The 12,289-nt window shown below is 39.4% G+C and overlaps 1 protein-coding gene across 1 annotated transcript; it reads left to right on the plus strand.

Moving 5' to 3' along the window:
* Positions 1–2,195: 2,195 nt before the first annotated feature.
* On the plus strand, positions 2,196–3,965 carry LOC121732738 (trehalase-like). The gene has a single exon (XM_042122691.1). It carries the CDS (start codon positions 2,196–2,198, stop codon positions 3,963–3,965), a length of 1,770 nt encoding a protein of 589 aa, XP_041978625.1.
* Positions 3,966–12,289: the final 8,324 nt, after the last annotated feature.

Raw genomic sequence — 12,289 nt, forward strand, 5'->3', positions numbered from 1 at the left:
GACACGACGTCGTATCGTGTTTATTTGTCCCGGCCCTAATTCCCGTTTTCACCAAGCGGCCATTTACTGCCGCAATCAGAGACCAATAACAATAATGAAGACGTAAGTGAACGAACACGATAATTAGCATTTTTTAGTATACGGACAGTTACTCATTTTTCCCCTTATAATTTTAACATCCCTTGTAACTTATCTACTTCATCGCCTGGCTAATATGGTAATTTGGTTATACACAGATGCAATGATTTTTTCATTTTAAATCATTTTTCCGGCCCTAAAGCCTCCATTTGTGCAAAAAAGGCAATTGTTTACTATTCTTATTATCGTGTTCTTCCGATCATGTCTTTATTTACATAACTGTAATTAAATTAATCACGTAAACCCCATTATTTATCAAATTCTACATTGAATTGAAGTTTATAAATTATTACATTTCTTTGAGCGCAGCAGTTAGACTTACGTTGCATTGCGAACTAGTTTAAATAGAATATGCTATAACTTACGAATAAATTACACATTTAAAACATGACGTGTTGTGTTGTTTAAAATTATCCAAATTTCATCAAAAGACATCCAACTGGACTGGACTTTTGAAAGACTTTTGAAGGACTGAAGTTTTGAATTAGATGTTAACAAACTATTACCTTTTTTAATATAAGCAGTAATATAATTTTAAGTTTGTCTTTGGCGTAAAGCATGTCCTGTTATAGGACAAATGACTGTCAATGGACATCATCTGATATAATACCTACGCTGGCGCCTATATAAATAGTTGCTTTTTAGGGGTCCGTACCCTAAGGGTAAAAACGGGACCCTATTACTGAGACTTCGATATCTGTCCATCTGTCCGTCTGTCTGTCTGTCTGTCTGTCACCATTCTGTATCTCAAAAACCGCTATAGATAGACTTCTGAAATTTTCACTGATTGTGTATTTCTGTTGCCGCTATAACAACAAATACTTAAAAGAAAACAAAATTAATATTTAAGGGAGGCTCCCATACAATAAACTTGATTTTTTTGGCCTTTTTTGCTCGTAATCAATAATGGCAACAGGTAGGCACTTGAAATTTTCATAAAACCCTTAGTTATATGTGTACTTTAATAATCTCTATCTTATATTATATAAAACTAGCTGTCCCGGCAAAAGTTTCTTTGCCATAATATATAAAACGTAGTGATTATATTCTCTTTGGCCATATAAAGTATTTCGCCCGTATTATTTTATTGAAGTGACCAAATAAGTATGTCACCATGGCAACGTCCATCGCTATCCCGTCGCAGAAACAATGGTCGCCGTCAGTCTCGAGTTGTAATAATTTACTATTATTTATTCAACAAATGCAATTATCAATATAAAAAGTACCCAGTAGCCGATTCTCAGACCCACTGCATATGCATATAAAATTTGGTAGAAATCAGAAAAGACGTTATGGAGGAGTACGGGGCTAACATTGTGACACGAGAATTTTATATATAAGAAAGATTCTCGTGTCACAATATTAGTCACCGTGCTCCTCCGAAACGGCTTTACTGATTTTCTTTAAAAGTTCTTTAAGGAATTATACGACACAAAATTCATTTACCACGTTTATAGACTTGCATAGATGTTTTATAAACTAGTGAAATAAACGGGGAATTAACTAATTACACAGTTTAAGTCAACATTATTCAAGTATTATAACTTGTACAATGTACATACATTGGCTAGAAATCCAAAAATTACATAATTCGTAAACAACCACACCCCCGTAGCAAAGAAGTCGAAAACATTCTACTTTAGACTCGATACATGACACTGAAAAGTTTTAGAACCTAGTCCAGACCAGTCGAAGAAAACACGTTTAAAAAATACATTATAATGCGAGATAATTCATTTAGTATATTTTAATCTAATTTACTAGACATTTCGTAGATCCACTCGTTTAGCCAGATTATTACTTAATAAATACTTGTTTTGATGCTACTCGTGGATTTTTGGACATTATAATAATACTAATATTTAGACACGATTAAAGATCCTATAATGGATTTTAATAATAATAGGTATATGTAAAGTCGATTTCTAACTTTTTGCTAATAAAGGCATACGTTTTTCTTGACTAAACATTGGGCCTACACTTTTTAAATTAAAAAATCGAAAAATCGTTTTATTGTATTTTAATGTTTTGCTACATATCTTTTCCCCTTGTTGCAGATGAGGCTTTTAACACCGGTACTGTTGGTGCTAGCCATAGCCAATGCCGGCGCACAAATCGTACCTCAGTTCCTAAGACCATCATGCCAAAGACTACTATACTGCAACAGCAAACTGCTGCACTACGTCCAAATGGCCCGCGTCTTCCCCGACTCCAAGACCTTCGTCGATCTCAGCTTGAAATACAACGAGGACATCATCTTCGAATCATTCAATAGACTACTGAAAGAGACCCAAAATAATCCTACTAAAGCACAATTGACGGAATTCGTAAACCTCAACTTTAACTCGACCGATGAGCTCGAGGAGTGGACACCAAAAGATTTTAAAAAGAATCCAGAGTTTTTGAACTCCATAACCGACGGCGAGTTCAAGCAATTCGCTAAAGATATCCACAACCTGTGGCCTTCTCTTGGACGCAAAATAAAGTCGTCAGTGTATCAACAACCGGAACTTTCCAGTCTCATACCCCTGCCGTACGGGTTCATGATCCCCGGTGGAAAATTCAGGGAGCTCTACTACTGGGACTCCTACTGGATCATCAGAGGCTTACTCGTGAGTGGAATGCACGACACCGTTAAAGGTATCATAGGTAATCTCATCTATATGCAAAAGCAGTTCGGCCACGTTCCCAACGGCGGTAGATACTACTACCAGGAGCGCAGTCAACCTCCCCTTTTGGCGGCCATGATGGCGTTATACGTTGAATTTTCAGACGACATTGACTTTATGAAGAAGAACTTACATGTTATAGAAGACGAGCTGGAGTACTGGCTCGACACCCACAGCGTTGCGTTCACGAAGAACGGCACCGAGTACACTCTTCTCCGCTACTTCTCTCCCAGCGAGGGACCGCGTCCGGAAGCTTACTACGAGGACTTCTCCGAAGCGGAAGACTTCGACTCGGACGACCGACGAGACCAGTTCTACGTCGACATCAAGAGTGCCGCCGAAAGTGGGTGGGACTTCTCTACGCGCTGGTTCATCAACCAGGAGGGGCCCAGCAAGGGGAACCTCTCCGCTATCCACGTTACAGACATAGTTCCAGTAGATTTGAACGCCATATTCACAAACGCGCTACTAAACCTCGAGGAGTTCTATAAGAAACTCGAGAATCCACGCAAAGGTGCCCACTGGGGGTATCTCGCGAAGCAGTGGATGAGCTCGATGCAGGAGGTTCTGTGGCACGAGGAAGACGGCATCTGGTACGACTATGACCTTCTGAACGAGCGTCACAGGAACTACTTCTACCTGAGCAACATCGCCCCCTTATCCATGTCGGCCGTCCATCCAGATTTCGTTAGCGCGAAAGCCCACCGCATCCTGGAATACCTGAACAACACCCAAACTCTCGACCTTCCGGGGGGGATCCCCACGTCGTTATTCTTCAGCGGGGAGCAGTGGGACTACCCCAACGCGTGGCCCCCGCTAATGAGCATGACGGTTAGCGCCCTGGAGGTGCTGAACACGCCGGAGGCAGACCAAATCGCCTTCCAGGTGTCCCAGAACTGGATCCGCTCAGCGTACATAGGGTACGTGAAGAACAATAGGATATACAAGAAGTACCACGTGCAGGTAGCGGGGAAGAGCGGGCTCGGCGGGGATTTCGTCCCTCAGAGAGGCTACGGCTGGTCCAACGGTGTTATACTGGAGATGCTTTACAAGTACGGGAGCACGCTCAAAGCCAGTGACGTCATGGGCGCCGCGCCTCTCCACCCCGAGTTCCTAGTGCCCGCCCCAGAAGAGATTTCTGTTTATTATAAAAAATGATTTAATAAAATATTTTGTTACTTATTGATTAATTTATTTCTATGACTTTTGTATAATTAGGTGATAATAATTAATGAATGTATTAACTTAATTATAGTTTTTATTTTTTATTTCATAGAGAATAAATTGTAAACATAATAATATGTTTTATGTAATCAGTGATGAATGACGATATTTAAATTAAAGAAAAAATCTATAAAGCCGTAATTAACATACATTATAAACAACTTACATTCGATAATTTCGATAACAAAGTGAGAAATTAAAACTTATGTTCTATTATATCTAATAAATTGTCGATTGTCACGTGGGATGGCGCTTGCAATGCCTTAAATCGAGTCCCATACATTTTTGATATCTTATTTGCTGTCGTAATAATGGTATGCAAATTGCAAGTTGACGAAATACACCGCTCGCTAATGGTCAGTTGACATTGCTAAGTGACGAGGCGAAGCGGTGCATTGCATTAAAATATGTACTATCAGAGAAGTTGATTCCTAGGCAGATGGAGGACCTAAGTAATTTGGTCGTTTTACATTCAAACCCATCCGACGGATCATAGCTAACATTGATTAGACCATAAAGTTAATATACCTAGCGGAATAGAGAAACAAAGGCCTGAGCAAGAGAGATGTCAGTATTGGTAACACTGCGTGGTAAAAAGAGACGGTGTGATACATGACAGCAGCACTCTTTGACGTTTTTGACGTCTAGTCGGCACGTGCCGCACGTTGACAATTTAATCTCACAGAAATCATGTTCAATCTCATAGAAATAATGCTTGTGTAAGTGTATACGTACATATATTTTTACACACAGATGAAACCAATTTTGGTTTCGTTTGACAGCTCGAGATTGTTGCTCTATTCCGCCTGGTATATTAACTTTATGGATTAGACAAAGGTCGACCAAATGACGTAGGTCCGTCAACTGCCTAGGAATCAATTTCCTCGATGGTACTTTTCGAAATCGACCTTTATTATAACACAAGAAGATACACACTGAATTGACAAACTTGTTCTAATTTTGAATGCCTAAGGGCGTTTGTGCACTACACGGAATTTTACCGTCCGGCGTTCATAACTTTCACGTTTGCCATATAAATAAGGTAGGAAATCGAGAAGCCGCGCCGCGCCGGATGGTAAAATTCCGTGCAGTGCACAAACGCCCTTATTAGTTAAAACGCATCGAACCGTCGCGTTACAATGTAAGCCTCTGCATTGAAAAGGGACGTCCGCGACGCCGACGCGACGCGCCTTTTATTTAAAATAAGAAGTAACAGGCTGGCCTGCGGCGGCGTTAGAACGAGACAAATGGAACACCTTGGGGGAGGCCTTTGCCCATCAGTGGGATAGTACAGGGCATAGGCTCTTTAAAAAATCATAAAAACATTGTTATCAGGCAAACTGGTTTTTAGAAGGAAGAAAGAAGGAAGTTTGTAAAAATGCATATTGCTAATGCAGTAGACTTATTATAATGAATGAAACCGGCTTTGCTAAATTTAAAACTCCTTATGGTGTATTGCTTGGAAATCTTCGCTAATTGTCGTAATCACGAAAATACCCGAATCTATGAAACGTAAGAGCCCCAAACAATGCACTTGCATTTTGCACCTTGTTCAAAGGAAATAGAGGTAAATATCATATAGCCGGTGGCTGTCCGCTGTCGCCGGTCCGTCAAGTGCTCCGGGAAGCCATCGCGGCGTTACCATGGTAACGTCCAAGCAACGTCAGGTACGCCTCTACGTCGCTGCAAAGCGCTGTTTTTCTTTAAGTAACAGCGCTTGCAGCCACGTCTTCTGACGCTCGGGAAATTACGAAAATTTCTATGCGCATTATCACTTTGGGAGCACTGTATGACGTTTTAATACTGAAACCACAAAAACAATTTTTATGAAGTTTGGTGTGGAAATTCCGGGGAAAACAAAGTCCTAACTCCTTTGGCTTGGCCCCATTCAACGATCTTTTGGCGCTACCGGTATAAGAGCAACTGCATCTGTCCGCCTGTGTGCTAAAATGGACTAAGGTAAGAATAATATTACAGATTAGATGACGCCCGCAACTCCGTTGCGCCAAAACTTGTCTATCGCGCGAGAACCGTAATTTTTTCCGGGATAAAAAGTACCCTATGTCCTTCCCCTGGACTCAAAGTATCTCCATACCAATTTTCAACAAAATCGGTTCAGTGGTTTGGGCGTGAAGAGGTAACAGACACACAAATACACTTTCGCATTTGAAATATTAGTATGGATTCAATATTTATAGGTATAATATGCGGGGTTCAGAATCCAGTACCCACTGAACGAAAATAGTGAACGTAAAGAAACAAACAACACATCTGGAGGCACGGCAGTGCTCCCAGATGACGTGTGACCTAGAATATAGACCTAGGTCCTAGAGATAGCGAATGGGTGCTAAGAAAAGTTTTAACGTGACCTGAAAAGAAAAGAAACCTTAAAAAAAGAAATGAAATCCCACCAAAACAATAAATGTAAAGAGGAGCAAAATATTGCATAGCTATGCAATATTATATCTATCGTAAAAAGTTTTCAGATCACATTCGAAAGCCAAGCCTTCAACTTATTTTGTAATTTAAATCAACATTCAATGAATTTATCAATAGTTTTCTTTATTTTATAATTATTATAGTGGCTTGGCAATGATCACTAGAGAAATAATCAGCGACTGATTGGATTTATTGGCTACCATCGTCCACATGCGTCGTTACATACTAAAAACACTTTACGCTTGCCGTTTGTGTAAGTATGAACTACCCCAAATATGCAGTTTTATATTTGTTTTTCTTGTGCTCATTTATTGTTTTGGTGGGATTTCATTTAAATGTAACTAAATAAAGCTCAGAGTGTAATGCTACCAATTTAACTGTAACTCTCGAAGTAAGACTTCTCTTACCTCCCCACGTCTTTACGCGAGTGGATGAAGTAATGAACATTTTATCAATTATGGGCAAATACTATTTTTTTCCTAATAATTTAAACAAATTTATAACTTCCCTACTTTTCCATCTGGATAATATATCTGGCTTTACATAAAATCCACATTTTATTGATTTTAAATCATTTTTCCGGTCTTATAGCCTCTATTTATGCAAAAAACTAAAATTTTCAAACTGTTAGTTACCCACTTCATCGATTTCGATTATAAATAATTAATATATTCGATTATAAACGCAAAAGTTCTGGTGTGGTTGTTGTTTGTGTTTTGTTGTTGTGTTTTGTTTGTTTCTCTGTTACATCTTTAAGCATACAATTCTGCAACAATTTTGATAAAATTTGGTAATGGGGGATATTTTGACTCCTGAGAAATGATATGTCATTTATCATAATAAATGAGTTGTAGTTTTTTTTTATGAAATAAGGGGGCAAACGAGCAAACGGGTCACCTGATGGAAAGCAACTTCCGTCGCCCATGGACACTCGCAGCATCAGAAGAGCTGCAGGTGCGTTGCCGGCCTTTTAAGAGGGAATAGGGTAATAGGGGAAGGTAGGGATGGAAAGGGAACGGAATAAGGGAGGGAAGGGAATAGGGTAGGGGATTGGGCCTCCGGTAAACTCACTCACTCGGCGAAACACAGAGCAAGCGCTGTTTCACGCCGGTTTTCTGTGAGGACGTGGTATTTCTCCGGTCGAGCCAGCCCATTCGTGCCGAAGCATGGCTCTCCCACGTCTGAATGAAATTGCAGGCAATATTTATATATTACCTGCAATTACCTGCCTTGCAATTCATATGTATGCTTGCTTCAGCTCCGGATTAATAAATAGGCCGTTGTAGGCCACGGGCTAGGGGCAGCAGCGTCCTGGGGGGCAGCGTCCATAGAGGCTCTACAGATTACGTGCAGGTGGCGGAAAAAAATTGGCCTACTCTCATAAAAAATATAAATCCGGCACTGGCTTGCTTGTTGATTCTAAATCAAAATTAAATTCTATTTTGTTATTAAAAAAATCTACAAAACTAGTACCTATTATTATCATGACATTGCCATTTCTCAAGATGGACATAATTAACATAATGTATTTTCGACATAATTAAAGGCTCTAGTTTTAGTGCTTTCCATAACAAGTTTTAAATATATTTGACTTGGTAACAGTGGGTCACATTCATTTCTATTTTATAAAAAAACAATAATAGACGCAAATATAGAGCAAAGTGAAAAGTATAGTCCATAATCCATGTAAATATACAATGCGATCTGTGTTTAATACCTATTAGCTGTTGCTCACACAAAAAGCTACATAATATTATGTATGTTGAAATACCGGCTCCCGGTATAAACACATATTCGCCCGTTACGTTGACATACCGGGACCCGGTATGGGTAACAGTTTTATGTTTTTCGCGCTCTAAATAACGTCATTGTTTAAATTGTATATCACCCTATCCTTTCTAACACGTTACAAATGCATAAAGAAGAAACAGGCCGACTAGTGACGCCAAAACTCGCGCAGCTTTAGTGAAAAAAATTTAAACACGAGTCATTCAAAACTGCGCCATATTGCTGTGGCAGTTCTTTGTTTTATGATAATGTGATTTATGATCATGTTTTGTGTAAAAAATATGTATGGTGGCACTTGAATTTTGAGTTGTATTTTAAACCTAATGTGATAAGTTGTAAATAAAATATATTGATTACTTCCAAATGTTGTTGTAATTAAAATTATAACCGAAACTTATCTAATATCACAGTACTTTATGTTGAAAGTTCTATGTTAGCTATAATTGAGTATTTATATAGAAATGGTTGAAAGTGAATAAAGATTATTCAATTTACAATAAGATTTATAACTTGAATTGACTTGATTCGTACTAGATACGGAAAAAATCCAGTAACAGTGAAAGTCTAGGGCTGTCTGTTGACCATACCGGCTCCCGGTACCACAGACACAGCAAAGTGGCTAATGTCATTTCAACATACGAAAGGACACAATTACATGATATTATTGCCCACTTATTGCCGTAATGAAGACGATTTGAGGATGCTAAAACATTTTTGACAGTTGCTTCTCACTGCCAGTCTGCCCCTAAAGTATTGAACTTGAAATTATTGTAAGTTTCCGGTCGCGCATGCAGGCTACTTCGATAGATTGATGGGGTTGGTCTTTCACCGCACATGGCTAACTAAACAGTCGGGTTGGTGGTAGGCGCGCACAGCCATAAAGTTAACATACCTAGCGGAATAGAGAAACAAAGGCCTGAGCAAGAGAGATGTCACTATCAGTAACACTGCGTGGTAAAAAGAGACGTGTGGACTGTGGTACATGACAGCAGCACTCTTTTTTTGACGTCTAGTCGCTATTCCAGCAGATGGCGTTGTTAAGTAACACGAAGTCAATGAGTGTTTGCTATACCGAGCAAAGCTCGGTCATCCAGGTACTTATTATTAAATGGACAATTTTACGTGTAAGATCGTCGTACTAAATTAGCAGCGGCTGACAGTTTACCGATGGTTAACTTTGAAGTTCAAAGTTCTAGTAGTCCAATCGTCAGCCCATCAAACTTAATTTACGACCGGCTCGGTATCGTTGTAATGCGCACTTCCATACAGCTTCATACTGATCAAGAGCTAAACTAAACTATCAGCCCATAGAAAGTCTGCAGTCTGCGTGGGCTCCCTAGACTTTGAGGTGGTCCGGCAGAGGGAGACAAGATTCCTACAGTTATCCCGAAGAAAATGTGATGAAAAATAATTGGGCTTTTTTAATCGAAGGTTAGGTCCTTCAGAACTGGATACCTACTAAAGTAACCGCGACCGAAACTCCATTGTTGCTGGTCGTTCCTACATCTATAGGGGTCATATTATAAAGAAAGACTTTCAGATTTTGTAAGATAGCAAAAGCAGCTGGCTGGCTTTTGGCCCAAAAGAGTTTTTAATTACACAAAAACATAAACGATTTGGCTTTGTTTTATCACGTATTTTGAGAATGGTAAAAAACCTAAATCTAATACCAAACTAATTAAACGGCCAATAAATAAATAAAACCGGCCAAGTGCGAGTTGTACTCGCCCATGAAGGGTTCCGCAGCAGCAATAAGGTTTATTTTTATGAAATTAAAAGGTTTTCGATTTATTTTTATATTTCAGTTAGTTTAAGGTTTACCATTTATGACGTATAAAAAAACTACTTGCTAGATCTCGTTCAAACCAATTTCCGTTAGTAGTTTTTATAGTAATGTACATCATATATTTAATTTAGACTTATCATGAATTCCTTTAGAAGTTAAAGGGTTATGTATACATTTTACCACTTTAGAAGAGTCTCTCTCGCAAACTATTCAGGTTAGAAAAAAATGATATTACAAACCTCAATATTATTTTTGAAGACCTATCCATACATAGGAGTATCTATGGATAGGTCTTCAAAAATAATATTGAGACACGCATAGGTTAGATGAAAAAAAAAATTTTTTTGTTTCAGTTGTATCTATGGGGACCCCTAAAATTTTAAATAATTTTTCCATTTTTGTATCAAAATCTTAATGCGGTTCACAGATTACATCTACTAACCAAGTTTCAATAGTATAACTCTTATAGTTTCGGAGGAAAGTGGCTGTGACATACGAACGGACAGACAGACACGACGAATCTATAAGGGATCCGTTGTTTGCCATTTGGCTACGGAACCCTAAAAAGTACCAATATTATGTCAATAATAACAAAAGATAATAACCTAAATGTCATCGGCAGGTATAGCTGATAAATTTAGAAAACAGTATTGATTGAAAAAAATATTGAATTTAGAGCTCATCATACCACTTCAAATGTCAATTAAAACGTTGTTTCCAATACATACAACGACGAAAATGTATGTCCGTATCTACGTCCGTATGTAATTTTAAATTGTTTGTTGCTTGTACTAAATTAATGTGCCTTTCACTGACTCTTTTCTTCATTAGGCAGGGAAACGCTTGGTTGGGGATGTGCCTCAGTCTGAAGCACCCCGGGGGTATGTGGGACTGGCCGTGAGCCTACACACTAAAACCACCTGCGACTCGCCATCAGCCGTATAACGAACCGTCCGGCCGGTCTACCTTATATATAAGGGACCGGACTTCCACAAAAGTAAATTAACGCTTAAGCAAATTGAAGCGTTCCCCTCGGCGCCGTAACTAGCTAAGCAGGAGAGGGTCGCATTCTCTCCCTGAGCCCCGTTAGACGGAAGCTTGGAGGTTCGCGTAGCGACACTTCCGCACATCCTACGCCGGCGTAGCGGCACGGAGGATGAATCATCCTCTGTTCCGGTCCGCGGCCTTTTCTGTAAAATAACGAATGCACAGAAAGAGACCACCGCCTGCCAGGCCTCATCGCTCTCGCAACGCACCCTGCTCGAGAGCGAGAGATCCCCGCCTAGCACCGCCACGAGATCGTGTCGCTGTGCGGCCCTGCGATTGCATACATCGAGGGTATTCTGAGCCATGTCCTCCGAAGCGCCTCATTCGTAGCTGGCTGGCATAGGCGACTTTACACAGGCACGCAACGAAACGTAAGGCAAAGGTAAGATTTCTTCGCGCAAATTGGATGTCTTGCAAGCTAACGTATCATACAAGGACAAAAAGCAACGTAGTATACACAAGTTGGTATTTTAATTATTAAGGAACTGTAGATACAAAATGTAGATCATATATCTTTAAGATAGCGCATAGTACCGTTAACAGTATGTAAGAAATGATCGAGCTACGAATCTCGTAGCAGCCGGTAGCAAAGAGCTATTCGCTTGTATAAAAATGCTACGCGAGCAAAACTGCGGGAAAACGCTAGTTTATGCAATTATACTTTGAATAATTTATACCTGAAACGTGTTTTGTATTAAACGTAAATAATATCGACAAGTGAAGTAGCGATGAAACACTATATCTGGACTACCGAAAGTCAAAGAGGTTGAATGATCAGTTCGCTAATAAATAATTTCTTTCGAACTCGTTAGGAAAAAATGGCGGCGGCAGGGAACTATAAAAGCGGATTGGTCCCAGGGAATGCATCCAGTCGTGCACCAGGCTTCACACAGACAGGGCCGGAACATCCAAGGTATTTGGATCTCCACATTGCTCTCTTTTGCCTAATTCTTGACTAGATATTGTCAACCAAAAAAGCTAGGGTACAATTTAGTACGTTGGTTTCTCTAACAAAATTATTTCAATACATACGACGCAATCTTTCAATTTACAGTACTTATAGGCTTTTAATTATATTAATATACATAATACCAAAAATAAAGCACTTTACAAAACAAAATCTATGGACGAAAAACAAATTTTCTGTGTTTCGTCCATAGATTTTCTGCCATATTTCTTATAATTACACTTCGTAGGA

Source organism: Aricia agestis, chromosome 12, assembly GCF_905147365.1.
Source record: "Aricia agestis chromosome 12, ilAriAges1.1, whole genome shotgun sequence".
NCBI classification, from domain to species: Eukaryota; Metazoa; Arthropoda; class Insecta; order Lepidoptera; family Lycaenidae; genus Aricia; species Aricia agestis.

Coding starts and splice junctions, on each gene's coding strand:
- LOC121732738 (XM_042122691.1), top strand. CDS start 2,196: ATGAGGCTTTTAACACCGGTACTGTTGGTGCTAGCCATAGCCAATGCC.